General features: G+C 34.3%; 1 protein-coding gene across 1 annotated transcript in view; it reads left to right on the top strand.

Annotated features, from left to right (window-relative positions):
• PPFIA2 (protein tyrosine phosphatase, receptor type, f polypeptide (PTPRF), interacting protein (liprin), alpha 2) overlaps positions 1-16,381 on the top strand; it is a 296,197-nt gene that overhangs the window by 185,301 nt on the left and 94,515 nt on the right. Inside the window, exons 5-6 of the mRNA XM_010007993.1 lie at positions 655-819; positions 10,712-10,786. Coding sequence (XP_010006295.1) covers positions 655-819; positions 10,712-10,786 — 240 coding nt within the window. The remainder of the gene's footprint in view (positions 1-654; positions 820-10,711; positions 10,787-16,381) is intronic.

The following is a 16,381-nucleotide window of genomic DNA, read 5'->3' as shown; positions in this document are numbered from 1 at the left end:
TAACCTCAGAGTAATACTGAAAAATAATGATAGGTTAGTTATAGGTTATTTTGCAAATATTTACACTAGCCTGAAATTTCTCTTTATTGACCTTTTTGTCTTATCTCATATATGTAACACAACAGAGAAAATGAACATTTTAGAGCACATGCTAGTGACATTAGCAGTGGCACTCAGAATTAACAGTCTTCAAAATGTAATAAAATGTACTGTTTATTTTTGCATATTTTATTCAGTATCTTTAAGTATAAATTAAAAATATGTTCTAGTTAGAGTGAATTCATTATAAACTTCTTTAGTACTTTTGCATGATGCTTGAGGCTGGCTTTGGTTGTTATTTGGTTTTTAATGCTCATCAAGTACTGTCACAAATTACATCGTGTGTCCTTAATTTAGTTAAATAGTGATCCTATGCTGAGTGATTTGTTGTTCTCACTTATCATAGCAGAGTTTAAAAGAAATCATTTGAAGATTTCCTATTTTTCTGTTTATTTCATCTGATTTAGAATCACGAAGTTTGGTGAATAATTCCAGTCTTCCTACAATGAGGTTGTCAAGAAAATTTCCATTTGTTACCATTCACTTTGTAGTTAGACTTTCCATGGCATTTAGATACATTAAAAAATTAATAATATTTTGTATCAAATCCAATAGCTGTTACTGGAACATTTGGAGTGCCTTGTCTCAAGACACGAAAGGTCACTGAGGATGACAGTGGTGAAACGGCAAGCACAGTCTCCCTCAGGAGTTTCCAGTGAAGTTGAGGTCCTCAAAGCTCTGAAATCTCTGTTTGAGCACCACAAGGCTTTGGATGAAAAGGTACAGTATAGAAAAAATCTTACTGAATGCACTATTTAACTCACCTAACTGTGCCTTAAGATGCAGCAGAGCAACCGGACTGTGCATTTACTTTTGGAACATGCCCTGTACTTACAGCATTTACATGTGTCTGCAGAAATCCATAAAAATGTATGACCAGTATCTGTAATGCACTTCAGGTCTCTTTACCTATCCTTTATAAATAATTTATTGACCTTTCAAACTAAGTAAATATCACACCTACCAGACATGCCTCTCCTCTCTAGCACTAAATATAGATGACACCAACTGATGGGATTTATTGTCTGTACAATATGCTTCTAAGTTATTGCTGAGAAAAAGTGGGTATTTCAGATTTTAAAAACACACCAACAGAGTAAAAAAGCATAATAAGCCTTTGAAATATTTTTAGGAGGAAAACCTCCTAAGTTTCAGGGATGTTCTTAGCATTTACTACATAAGCAGAATGTTCCCTCTACAAGTAGGGGGAACTTATTACTACTAAAATAAGTGGCAGATCTTTCTCTACCACAAGTGATGAAGAGCTCACAGAATCAAGATTTTTAAAAAAATGATCATAACTGCACCTAGTCATACTGATTAAGAGCATCTTTCCAGTGATTTCCTGATATGTCCTGTGCTGGAAAGACTGGCTTGTGTGAATGACACTTTGTACAACTATGAGGTATGACCTTGAGCATTGCTTACATGAATTCAGTAATCCAGTTCATACCTAGCAACAATGTGCTAAGATGATGCATCTGAACTAGTGAGTGCCTCAAAACTACACACACAGGGAGCACATGAGAACCACTGCTCATGAGCAAAGAATCTAGTCCTGTTGGAGTCTGTCTTGGCTGATACACTCAGGCTCATCACTGAGGCTGAGCTCGTTCTCTGAGATGGTTGGGTGAGCAGGGGAGACATTGGGCAGCACAGAAGCTGAAACTGTTGACTGCAACGTTGAGTTGTGTTGTGTAGAACCAGTTCAATGGTCTCACAGTAACAAATATAATGTTTTTAAATTCATACATATATTCAGAAAGTTGTCGATATTTAAGGAACTGTTATTAAAAGAAACAGCTTTATGAGAAGCATAGCTGTATTACATAGTAATTGGGGGTTTTTTCTTCATAATAAAGATGTGAGACATTGTGGGTTAGGAGTCATACTATCCAGGTTCAAAGTTAACTGAATTTAAGGAACTTATGACAAATCAAAACTTCTTTTGTGTCTAGGAATATCTCTTTAGTTATATGTTCTATTCAGTTACATATCAAAAAGAATATTTAAAGAAAATCTAGAAAAGGTAATATGATGACTTCTAGCCACTCTAAGCAATTAATTGTAATAAGCTTTTGGATGTCATTAAGACTTAGAAAATCCTGTATTATTAAAAATATCTTTTGAGGATTGATGGGGTTTATGGACTGAGCTTTGATGTCTACCCAACACTTTAAATATTGATAAAACTATAAAGAGAGTAGGGAGCTCTCCTGCTTTTATACTTTTTGATGTGTTGGCTAAATGTGAGAAATAATAAGAACAAAAGTTTGAATAGATTCTGATTGTTCCATAGTTATATACTTCCTACACATTTTCTTTTGTGACTGTTTTAGTGTTTAGATACTATGCTGTTTAATTACATCTCATTTTGGAAATTGTTTTGTGAAGTCAAAATACTTGAAAAGGCTATTTTTATAAATATATTTTAAATGTAACTGGTTAAAATCAGTATTCAGTTAAAGTAAACATTTTGGAATGACACAGATACACGTATGTAGTGGGTCTCTGTCCCAGTGGTAATGATAATTACCACTGTAGGAAAAACAGCCATCTGCAATTGTATTAACAGGAGATTTATTACATTATAAAACAAGTTTCAAAACTGATTGGCAAAAATTACTCTTTTCTATGTGCTATTCATCTATGCATTGAAGCTTTTTCTTTTAATATAATAAATCACATTTTTATTATAAAACATTCCAACATCAATCAAGAAAACAATTTAGTAAAAGATTTTAAAATAATTTGTTATAAACCCATAAATATGTAAAAAACATTATTTTTTAGGTACAAATCCTTTATGTTATAGTATCTCTCTTTAGAAGGACTGAGTCAGAGACATTTTATATATCAGCCAGATCCCTGACAGTATAATATTAGCACATGGTACCACACATTGTCAGCATTATTGGGAATTTATTATAAAAAAAACAACAACAAACAAAACTGCATACACCCAAATGTGCTAAAAACCCTTATGGCATGTGAGTCATCTATCCTACATTTTCTTTGACATAAAAATTATATAAGGTACTTTCAGATCTTTCAGAAATAAGCTAATCATCCATCTATGAAAATTTGTTGAAGTTATTCAGAGATATATAGAATAATGTAAGTTGGGTCTCCTAGAGGACATCTGGCCCAACCTCCTGCTTAAAGAAGGGCCAACTGTTTGCTTATGGTCTGGTCTAATCAACTTCTGAGTATCTTCAGGGAGAAAACCTATTCTGGCAATTCACTTCAATAATAACTAGCCAGAATTTCTGTTATTGAGTGTTGCATCTGTTCCCGCTTGTCACTCTACATCTGTAAAAAGCAGCTGGATTTGTTTTCTCCACATCTTCTGGTTAGTTAGTTGCAGATAGCAGTAAGAACTCCCATGAACTTTCCCTTATAAATTTGCCCAGATCCAACTCTCTCAGCCTCTTCTCATATGTTGTGTATACCAACCCATGACCAGCTTAGTGGGCCTTCATCAAAGTCTGTCAAGTGTCTTCATAGTAATATTATGCCATTTAGACTATATCACAGATCAAAAACCTCTGAGGCCTATAGTCCAGCCAATTTCTATGCACAGTATAATCACTTATCTGATTCAAAACTCTCCTTTTTTTATATGAGCAAATGGAAGTTCTTGCAGAAAGCCTTGGTAAAGCTAAATTAAAAAACCTTCACTGTCCTCCCTTCATCCATATAGACAGCCAACTCATCACACAAGGCTATAAAGTTGGCTAGATGTTATTTGCCTTTGACAGTCATACTGGTTCTTCCTATCACCATCATCTTTGTGTGCCTGGAAATGACTTCCAGGAATGTTTGCTCCGTAATATTCACAACACTGGCCAGCTTGTACTTTCCTGGACCTTCCTGGGATAATTCCTGCCTTTCATTATGGTGCATGCAACATTTGTGGGATTTCCACTTATCAGGAATCTGTTACCTTTACCTACCATTACCTTTCAAAGATTAAAAAGGTCTCACTATGATGAATTAATAAAGTCTTTTCAGCACCGTTGGATGCAGCCAATCTATTCCCTTTGACTTGTATAAGTCTTGTTCTCCTGTATTGGGCACTATGCTTCACTCCCACAGACTTTGCCACTGTGCTCAGTGGAGGCATGAGGGCAGAACTAGTAAATGCTGAAGCAAAATCCCATGATATATTGATATCACACTAAATAAACGCTGATCTATGCACCCAAATCCAAAGTAGGTTAATGGATAAAGAGTAATAAAAACTCTCAAAAGGGTACTGCAAATCTATCATGACCCTTTGAAAATGAGTAATGGAAGCTTTTCTTTAATGTTTTTTGTCACAAAAAAATGTTGACATTGAAGCCAAGAATTTAGCTGTTACACCCTTAAAGCATAACAAGGTATTTTCATTAAAATATTCGCATTTTAAACTTACAGTATCCCAAGAAAGACTTTATATTCTTCCTGAATGCATTTTTTATTTCATGTTTTCACTTCGTACACTTAATCGTCTCGAGGTGTTGTAACAAGCTCTGCCACAAGACTTGGCAGGTCATACAAAAATTGCTACGTACACAGTACAAGAACTACAAAAACGTCCTCACTGCTATAACAACATGCAATAAAAAATACAAAAGAGATTGGAAGATGAAAAATAACACATATCAATTCAGGGTTCAGATTTCCATGGAGGCCTGCTTAAGTATAAGCAGAACCAGGAATGATACATTAACTTATTTTAAAAAGCCTGTTGGCTCTCTATATATTACATGAAGTCTGGACTTTGCTGGTACGTTTTGTCCAAAAGACAGACCACCATAGAGAGATCATGACCATTATTGCATGAAATTACCATTCAGTGTTTTTCCTGAGTGTGAGGTTAGATAATGTCCTACAAACAATGAGCATTGTTTAAAAAACACAGAAGCTTTAAACACTAGAGGTTAGAACTGATTACATGTGGGACCAGTAGGAAATTTTGACTTAACATTTCTAATAGCCTTGGCTATTGTGTAAGTCACTTGAAATTTGCTGCTGTATTCAGAGGGAAGATAGTCTGTGTGGAAACTTCTCTTCAGTTAATCACCCCTGACCTTCTTAATGCTTCAGATTGCATAGACTTCTTTTACTGCTGCTTAGTATCTGCCACCAATCTTTGTTTTATTTCCTGCAACGAGAAGTTATAGAAATAATAAAAGACAGCACGATTATACATTTTAGGATATTATATATAAATATAGGTGGAATAGATTTCAATACAGCAAATGAAGACAAGATTTACTATTTACTATTTGCAATTTAGGAATAATCAAAACTGGAAAAGCAGTTATTTTATTTATACCATTCTATAGCTATAATTGACTTCTAATATCCATCTGAACATGTTTATTTTCCTACACAGGTTTTTCCTATTTTGCTCTGATCTTTGACTTCAACATTTAAAATGTGTGTTTAGAAAGAAACTCTTTGAAACAACTTCTCCAAACCCATTTTTGTCAATTTTTAAGAAAAGTGTTCAGTTGATCTTCCTAGAGGAGAGCTACTACCAGGTGTTATTGTCCTAAGATTAAGAAAAAAGTGGTTCTCTTAAGATTAACTCATGCCAGTATATCTAATATTCTTGCAAAAAAAGTGCAACCTATTCATGTCAACATTGTCATTATCTTTTTATTCATTAGCAGGTAGCTAGGAGAGCTTTTATTCAATAGACTGTTAATGGGGAAAAAAGTGATTCAATTCTAGCATGTGCAAGTGTTTTTCAAAAGCTCTTTGTGGGCTGCAGATCTGGAGAGAAAGAAGAAAGAATTTGACAGCAAGGAAAAAAGTGGGAAGCAGTTGCTAGGAGACAGAGAAAGATAGGTGATATTTTGCACTAACAGCAGTGCTAACATGACATTGACTATGTTACATTTAAATATAATATGGTTGCGTTTAAAAGCCAGTCATCTGGGCACATGTTGGATATGCCCTCTATCATGGAGAGAGCAACCCTTTTCTGCTGTGTCTGTGGCACTGTAGTGAGAATCTGTCCTTTAAAAGTTCAAATTATATAGAATGTTCTCATAGATCAGGTAACATCTGATGAGTTCCACTTTATGAAGCATTATTTACTAAATGTTTATCTAGTGCCCAAGAAAACAGAATTACATCAAAGCAGCATATGAAATTTAAGTAATATGTTCTTTCTGAAGTGATAAACAATCTCACTAATGCTTGCATCTATGCACTGTATTTGCTTGCTTACTGTCTTTGAACGTAATATTCTATTAATTTGCAGTCAACATATTAAAAAAATAAAATAAAATTATCAGATAAAAATAGTTTGTACTTTTCCTGCTCCTTTGTCTCTAGCAAGGCAGTGACTACGAACAACAGGCTTTCCTGCATCTCTCAAAATGAGGATGGTTCTGTTTGGTTTGTGTGCTATAACATACATTTGAGGAGGGAATCCAGTGCAGAACTCTTTGCATTTGTATATGGCTTTTCAGAGGCTTTGGCTGTTACTCCATATTTGGATTAAAAGGTTATTTGATATGAACTTACAAAGTTCAGTAAAACATTCAGTTACCAACTGGTAAATATTGCTCAGAGTAAAATCTTTTTCAAAATACAAGCATACTGTTTATGCTAGTATAGCATTTGTAACCTCTATTCTTTCCTGGGATATGAATGACCAAACCTGGAAACTTTATTCAGCTTTTGTGTTCTTCTTCAAGTGTGTTTTGAAATCAGTTGAATACTGAGAAAGAAATTTATAATGAGAAATAAACTTACAGTTTCTGGGCTGTAAACCATAACAGATTTCTCCTTCACATCATAGTGCTGATGTAGCACTTTTCCTCTTTTTCAAAATTCAAAGATTTCACTCAGCTTTAACAGTCACTATGTATGTGGTTCAACATGAATTAGTTGCAACATTTCCAATGTCACTATGGCAAACATGAATCTGATTTGTTCACCATTCAGATCAAAGGGAAAAAAAGAAGTCTTCTGTGCCAAGGTGGAGTGGCTTTCACAGTTGCTTTAGCAACTCTTACATTCAGAGAACAAATACAGGGCCATCAAGCTGCAACCTTGGTTAAGTCATTATAAAAAAAGGCAGGGCATTAACGGTGTGCATATAAGGGAGGGAAGGCAAGGCAAGGCAAGGCAAAGGAAATAATTTCCCACTGTTGCTCTTTGTGACACTGATACTACTCCACGTGATCACTGACAATGGGATAAGAACTTAAAATAAAAATAAAAAATAAAATACTTAAATAGCTTGATATTCAGAATAAAGACTTTAATTCTCTACATATTTTTTCTGAAGTGCCATGTCAAAAATGTGTCTCCTAAAATGTCATTGAAACAAATGCCTATTGTTTCCAGGTACTGTTGTTTTCTGGTTTTAAAATATTCAAAATATTCTTAGGATTCAGTCCTACAGTGCCTCAGTGTGTAAAGGTTACGGATGATTTTTCTGATTCCAGCTCCTTGTGGAACTGTGTCCTCAGTAATGTGGCCCAGTCAATATGCAAATTCTAACACCATTCAAAGTGAATGTCACTTATAACATATTTTTTAAACATTTGTAGAACACTTAGGCTTAAATTAATGCAAGTTTCAGCAAACTTATGAAAATTTTAATTGAAGTTACCTACTCATTGCATTTAATTTCATTGCATTCATGTCATAGCTGACAGCTAGCAGCATTGTGAATTTTCTCTCAATCATCTTGTCCCTCAGCAGTGCTTACAGCCAAGAGGACTGCAGCCAGGAAGATGACTGCCATTTTTAATGTGTTTTTTTACATCTAGGTTGAGCTTTCCATTAAGAAATTGTCTTCCAGCTCCCACTGTATTTAGAGAGATGGAAATCAGGCCTCTTGAGACAGGACTACACCCGTCGCTGATAGGAGATGGACTTTAATAGTGGAGAACCATTGAAACACAGAAGGGGGAGTGGGAAGAGAAGCAAGATACAGAGTTTTGGGACTGACAGTGGAATCAGGAAACTCTGGGAAGACAGAAAGCAGGGTAGGAATAGGGAGAGAAGAGAGCTGCAAGTGTTGGTGGACTCATACTGCCTTGGACTTTTTTTCTATCTGGATAGGGAAGCAGGTCATCAAGCACCCCTTGGAAGTTTGTAGAACTGGTGAAATAATGCTTGTTTATAGGCAGAAGATAATATTTAAAATAGGAAGAAGGAAAGGCCTATTAAATAAGAAAAATTTTATCAGTTATTGAAACAATTACAGTTTTTCAACTATTGCCACAGTAACTGTTGCATTATAAAATCCATGTGAAGTAGTTTTATGAAAAATACAATTAAATGGACATTATTAATAAATTAGCGTCATAAAATATATTTCAAATCAATTTTATAAATTTCAAGTGTGTTAGAATTTAATCCTAAAATAATTCTACAAATGTGATGGTAGTTTTTCTACTACCATAAACCGGAAATTTTATGAGCATGTTTTCCAGAAATGCTTTGTGATTAAAGAGTTTTACATACATTTTTAATGAACAATAGTACTAGAATTTAATAAATAGGAAAAAACACTTTGGGCTTTATTGCATATTCTCACCGCATTGTGTTGTTCTTATTTAAGAAAACATGAAACAGTGATGAAAATTTGTAGTAATTTTCACTCTTATCACTGCCACTCAGAGGTGAGTCACTCACTGCCCTTTCAAGATCACTTAATTTGCATAAGGTAAGGCATAAGAAGAGTCCATTATTGCAATTTAGCTACTGATTACATAGTCATACCCTAGAGGAAATGTCCATTTGAAGTACAATTATGCATATTTGGGAACATTAGCTGTTCACTTTTTCAGTCTTATAGTGCTGAAAGCATAGAGGGAAATGAAGAAATGAGAAACTGACTAGAAAATGGAAGATGCTTGCTAGTTTTGGGGTTTTCTTATACCTGAACATTCTTCAACTCACTTTTCTTTTGCTCCTTTGATTACCTCTCACTCATGATTTCTCTTCTGCTAAGGCTAGCAACATTGTTAATTTATTGTAAAACTACAGTTACCTAAGAGCGTTCAAATATCTTATGTGAGAATATAAAATACTTCTTCAAGTTTTGTTTCTTTTAATAGGAGCTGAAATATGTAAAGAGGACCAAAAACTCACAGTACTACATCAGCAGCAAGATTTGAATTTGTTGGAAAGGCTGAATAATTTTATTTTCCAGTGTTCATTTCCTGAATATGTATTTGATCTTTAGGTTTAGTTAGTTTTAAAGTTTAATAGAGACAAAATTAGTGTACATGCTGTGTTATAGTTTTTGCTAATAAGCAGTTTTCATCTACTATAGCCTAAGGCAATCTTGGGATGCACTGAGTCTATTTGCAAAATTTCACTTTGTCAGTAGTAACGGTAAACAAAGTATGCAAGGAAAGGTAATATTAATTAGACTAAGAGATATGACTGGAAAAAAGTATGAAAGCATTAGGGCATACACATCCTTTTTAGAGTCCTCCAGTACTGGTCAAGGATCTGAAAACAAGTCTACATACATGATAATGTAAAATGTTTCATTGTACATTAAAGACTGTTTTTTCGTTTGCTTTGTTTTCCAGCTGCATCTGCTGGTCTAATAGAACATGCTAACTTTCCCTTTCCCTACAAACATTACTAAAAGTTTTAAACACCCATGGATCATCCGTTGAATGGCATCACTGTGGTGTACCTGGAATGGGAATAAAAATACATCTGGAGTACTGGCTGATCAGCCAGGTTGTAAAGTCATTTAATGTCAGGCACCTAATGAAGTTTAGTAGATTAGGAAAGGAGTTGTCATAGGCTTCCTTCAGGATCAGAGGAGTGAGAGTCACCTACAGACAGCACTGAGGACCCTTTAAGTCTGATTTACCTTTTATCATACTGGGAGACTGGCCCTCTGCGTTGCTAGCTCAGGTTGTCTCACTACAAGAGCTGATGCTGTGCTAGGGTACACAAACAACAGTAAATATGTCTTCAGATAGATTAAATTACTTTTCCTTAGTATTAGTAATTGTTATCAAATAATAGATATAATAGTAATAACGCTAATAATTTAGTAGATCTTAACCATCTTTAGAACAGGTCATCTATGAAACTGGTACAAACACAGCAGACTTTTCACCTTATGAGAGTGTATTTTGTTCATGACTTCTTGCAAAACCCAAACAAACTGCATGATGATATAAAAAATCTTTAGTATGTGTACCTGAAGGCAATGCTGCAAGTTATTTTCAATGAATTTGTTGCATCAATTAATATGAACAGATTAGTTATCTTTCATGAAGTGGACTTAAAACATTTGCAGATTTTTTTCCTTACCCTTTGTAAAAGATGTTTGTGAAAATCGTTTTCTTTCTGCCTAATGTTGTTTTAGAATATTTGTATTTGCTATATATCCCATTAAATTACAGGCAACCTATGGAAAAGTAGTATGGCATTTAAAGCTTGACACCTATTTTCATGGGTTAATTCTTCCTACAGTTAGGTTTAAATGTTTACTACACAATATGTCTCCAGAAAAGATGCAACACACATGCCTGGCAAGGCATACAGTGCGTATGGCAGATTATATAATCTTTAAAGACTGATAGAAATTACGTTACTGCACATATTTTGATTTTTTTTCTAGGTAAGGGAACGACTGAGGGTTTCTTTAGAAAGAGTCTCTGCACTGGAAGAAGAACTAGCTGCTGCTAACCAGGAGGTAACATAAAACACTTTCTCCCCTTTTGAGGTTCAATTTCTTTAATATTCTGTCCCATGTGTTCCCTGTCACTTTTCTTAAAGCTGTCAGAAAAATAAAAAATAAATTACATTCTGAGTAAACTTCTCAGAGGCTTGTTTAATGTGGTTGTAAGATTAATACAACCTTCTGTTTACTAATTTATTGCCTTTATTCCCTTCCCTTGTGAGCAAACAAAAAATTCAAGAGCTAGTGACATATTCCCAAATTTCTTAATGGGCATGATAAATGAGTGAATCAACAAATGTCAGCATCTGTAAACAATTTAATAGCATGAATTTCCATTTTACTATGAAATATAAGTGAAACACACAAACACACACACACACACACACACATATATATATGTATTATATAGATTTAACATTGACAGAGGAAGGATTATGGATGACCTTGAAATTTAGGTTTATTTCTTCCCTTTTAGTCACAGTCTATGGTGGTGAACTGTGGTGCCATATAACTATTGTGAACTTGCACAAGAGACATTTTTTCCTGCATGGTAGTTTCCAGACTGCTCTGTTTTGTTTGAAACATTGAACAGGAACAGACAATTGTATTGCACACACAAGTGTACACACAAATAAAAAGGAATTTTGCATCTCAGTAAGATGATTCTGGGACCAGAAAATATATATAATGGAGTCTGCTGGTGACGTTACCATTCTCATCTTATTTTCAGTGTCCACCTGATATGGGCTTCTCACACTTTTAAAAAGAAGTGAGACAAGCAATTGAATTGGATTAAGCTAGTTAAAATCAGATTAAAGCTGGTTTGGGTTATGCTCATTTATGGGTATCATTTTACTCAGCCTTAAGGCAGAAACTGGAAAGAGTTGCATACAAATGTAGAGTGTTTCCAAATACTTTTGGATAAACTGAATACCTGTAATTCAGAATAATGTGTGATAATGTAAAATGGAGACTCCTAAAGTAATCTGTTTTCAGTATTATGCTAGAAAAAGTTACTTTCTTAAAGTAACTTCTTAAAAATAGGATCTGCAATTAAGATATGGATACTTCCTTTTTATAAACTATGAACAAAATATTATTAATTATCCCTTTCTTCTCTGAAGTGCATTTTATTTGTGCAAAAATAAAATTTCTTTTATTCTTCCATTTTAAAATGTCCAGAATACTGAAGTTCAAATTACTTAGTTACATTATGTTGCATAATCTGTTATTTGCACTAGTACTTATTAAATAGAAAGTAGTCTTTTTTTGTCAGCCAAGCCAACTGAGATGCATTCCCATCCTCTAATCCATCCCACTGAAGATCAAACTAAGTCCAAGTTCACTTTTCTGGGCAAGGGACCAGGCCCCTTAAGCATCAGCTTCTTATTTAGTTTTACAAAATTAGTGAAACTTTTATTGACAATAAGGAGTAAAAATAAACACAATGAAATTAAATTGAAATAGGACTTCCATAGCCTTTGTTGCCCAAATTCCTTAGAAATATTGTGCAGGCTTTGTGTCGATGTGATAATAAAAACATTTAGAAGGATATTAAGTTAACCAAGCATAACAAGACCATTAACACAATCTGAATACTGTTTTCCAGTTTCCTGTGAGGAACTGTTCAAGCTGAAAAATGGAAATTCAATTAAAGAATAGTGAAAAAAGAGCTAGATGGGAAGAGATGTGGAAGAGAATGAGTGGATTATTTTCAAACAATGCATTTGAACAAGAGTGTAGATAATGTTCACAGAACTAGCTATTTAAACAAGACAAAATTAATTCTAGAACTGCAATATATAAGCCTGTTTTTATACTAGATTCCACAGTGAATGCACAGGCAATAAAGGGCTTTAAAAATTTATTGTACTATATATGAAAATAAATGGGTGAGGTCTCCAAGGGAATTGAATGCATGTTTTTCAGTAATTTCTGTAATTCTGTCCTTCAGTGTCTGTTCTCCCAAGAGAATCAATATTTTATTTCATATTCATTTTCTCATATTGATTCAAGACTGTATCTAAACATAACATGACAACAGCAAATTGGTCCCCTGATTAAACAAGTGAATGATTAGGTATTGGGTTCAGGAATAGAAAATAGTAGAAATGTATATATTAAAGTAACACAGCTTTCTCTGAAAGCTAATGGCTGTGTTTCTGATACAGAGTAATGATCTGAAACTGCAGATACTCATGAGTACTTATTTGAAATATCCTTTCTAAAAGAAAAAATTTGAGAGACAGAGAACTATATTGTTCTGTCATTGGATGGTAAATAGGCTCTCATTTAGTGGTCCTTGTAGCACACACAACAAATGGAGTAAAACCATCTGGAACTCTGGCAAAGCTGATTTCAGCTTTAATTGCCAACATCTCACAAAGCACTTCATGTTTAATAGGGAACAGTAACACACATTGACTTTCAGCTGCTGGGGCAACTGAGATGGACAGTTGGACTGATTGGGAGAACTTAGCTTGTGTAGCTAATATTTATATTTAAACATACAAGGTAATAGAGGAGGGCTTTGGTCTGCAGTTCCAGTAGTTTCTACTGATTTGACATAATTCACTGTTTTTGGTTCACCTGGATTTTCAGAAACAAGTGTCCACAAAATGCTTCATTTTGGGTTTGATTCTGCTTTGATTCTGTGAAAATTATAATTTTTATAAAAATATGTATGTGCATTTTATCTCCTTTTCACATAAATGCTACAGAGAAATTATTTCAATTTTACATAGTATTTTAAAATATGACAGGGATTTTTACTTTTTTAAAAGTCAATCCTCTTTATAAATTACAATATAAAATACACAATAAAATATCAAGGGAATCCTTATGTTTACTACAAGTTTCACAACAATGTCATAGGGATGAAATTAAACAAATCAGTTATATTAACTGTTTTTCTGAATATGAAGTCTTGGTTTTAAATTGTGTCAAGCTGGAGGATATTTACAGTGTATGTCAGCTCCTTATTAAAACATGGTTACCAGCAATAAATCTTATACTGTAGCTTACAGAGCAAGGGATTCAGATCAGATTTAGGACTTGAGTTTGGGTGTCTACATGTGATCTAGATGTCTGAAAATCAGTCTAGTCTGTGGAGCTCTAGTAAATCCAGGCTGTCAGCTAACCTGGTGGTTAATCTGCCAGGGCTGCTGGATACAACCAGAATTTTACAGGAGAGCTGTGTCTGCCTGGAGCTAAAGGTTAAGAATGAATATTCCTTGTCACTATAATGACACCAAGCAACCATGTTGGGCAGCTGACTCTCACAACAAGCTCATATGCAGACGTCTAATGTCTAGACAGCTAAATTTAGGTGTCTTATTCCTTAAAAACAGCAGAAGCTCTGAATCAGGCAGTGGGTTTCTAGATATGAGGGAGATACTAAATGAGTCTGTATTATACTTAAAGAGCAAACTAAGAATTCTTTAAATAGACATTTTATTGGGGGAAGAAGTTATTGACTGTGTATTTTATTTTGCTGCAACATACTAGTTGCAGTAGCAGGAACCTTTCAACATAGCAGCAATCTGGCTTGCTGTTCGAGATTTCATGCAGACTTGGGCAATATAACTGTCCACAGTGATTAAACTCCATAGTCATCCTTAAAATATTTGCTTTTTATCACCACTTCTCACATGATGTACCCAAAATTATCATACTTTTTTCTTTTATGCTTACATTGGAAGCCATTGTTTGTTCACAACGGGTAGATGTTACCCTATACATTGTGTCAGTTGTAGCTAAGATGAATATTAGATGTTGTTAACAGTTTTCTGAAAAAATTACCTCCTGTTTTTAGCTAAAATTACAGTAAAACATAGCTACATTTGCTTACACCTCAGGTGCTTTTAAAATAATGCTAGTTTTCATCTGGTACCACATATCCCATGTTCTGTCCAAATAGTTTTGTTGCTGAAGGTTATAATTTGCAGCTAGCTATTAGACAAGCTGCAAGTGGTACATCCAATATCAAAGCTCAGTGGTACAATAGTGTCTATCTATGAATATTTTGAAGGCTAATGTGATCCTTTTCAGTGAGTATACAAATATTTTCAAACTGCAACAACGTTCTGCTAACCAGCTTCCTTTTTACGCATTAATTGGAGAAGAACGGGTCTAATATGCAATGAAAGTGAGATGTGAATTTTCATTCCTGGTTTTCTCACTTATGATCTTCATGGAAATCCACTTTAATACTGAAATTGCTGACAAGAAAATGACTTTTGTTCCACAGCTTTTGAGATCATACTAGTGTTATGTGTGAGTCTTTGTTAAAAGTATGTTTAACTACAGCATGTGCAAACAACACACTAAGATACTTCATTAGGACCATATATCACCAAAAATTCAAGCTCTAGAGGCTTCCACAGAGCAGAGATGCATAGTCAGGTGGCACCATGGTCCATAGTGGTGCTTTTAAAACCATTTCTGCTGCAATGTGTAGTGCTATATCACAGTTGTTGTGATTTCCATGAACAGATTTCACTGTTCTCTGGAACTTTCAACAAAAGTTTCCAAAAAATGACCTGTTTTTTTCCAAAGTTTGTCTGTACTATTGAGCTTTCAATATAGTTAATACTATACTGGGAAAAACGTGGTTTTTTTTAATGTCTGCACTTACTTTGCACATGAATTTTCTCCTGGTCCTTTTTAAACATTTATCCAGCCCTTGTAAAATCTTCCGTGTTAATCACAAGTGTATGATAAGTGGTTTTCCAAAATCCTTTATTGCTTCTGGCAAATATGCTGTCTTTTCCATATTTCCTCGTTAGTAGAAAATGTGACATGAGAAATACAGCTTTAATTACATTTATTATCTCAAAGATACAATTTAGGAACCAAGAAAACACTGGGACTGTGTAGAATATGAAATTAGAAAAAGTACTGTTTTGAATTTATATATCACGCTACTACCATATGCTTTTCTTCAGCACTTGTTGAAAATGCTAATACTGTTTGCAAAGGCCAAAACATCATTATATTGTTGCTGTCAATTGACGTATAGACTATATTTGAAACACCCAGGCTTTCTTTTAAAGCCTCATTGTTGCAATTTCCACTTGCTTCCAAATAATTTCACTCAAACTTTGAGGATATACTTAACTCCTAGAACTACCAGAGACATTGCAGGTGATTTGGACCACAGATGTCCGCTTCATACAATTGCATTCATTCTCTTATTTGGGTAGCAGGTTTCTTCCTGAAGATGGGTTAGTTTATTCATTAGGGTGCCCTAAGGCTATATTTTAGAGCATCCACGAAAGCATTCATAAACTATTTAGATCACTGAAGAGAAAGGATGATTTTTTAATTTATGATTCTTAATGTTCTATACCAGAAACACCAGAAAATGTAGATGTGTACTCACTAAAGAACTTTTAAATACCATGCTATTTGTCTAGCTTATGCTACACAGGGAAAGTCAAGAAACCAGTAAAAAAATTCAGATACTTTAGACTTTTTGTTGAGGACAATTTTTACACTGACCATGAGGGATGCTGCAGATACTAATGTAGTATTTTTACTGCTGAGGAAGTACTTTGTAATATTTAATGTATGTGTTTTAAAGTAAAACCTCAGCTAGCTCTGGTG

Source organism: Chaetura pelagica, unplaced genomic scaffold (genome assembly GCF_000747805.2).
Source record: "Chaetura pelagica isolate M959 unplaced genomic scaffold, ChaPel_1.0 scaffold50, whole genome shotgun sequence".
Lineage (NCBI taxonomy): Eukaryota > Metazoa > Chordata > Aves > Apodiformes > Apodidae > Chaetura > Chaetura pelagica.
Note: the sequence above shows the minus strand (reverse complement) of the source record. Positions and strands in the feature narration are given on the sequence as shown.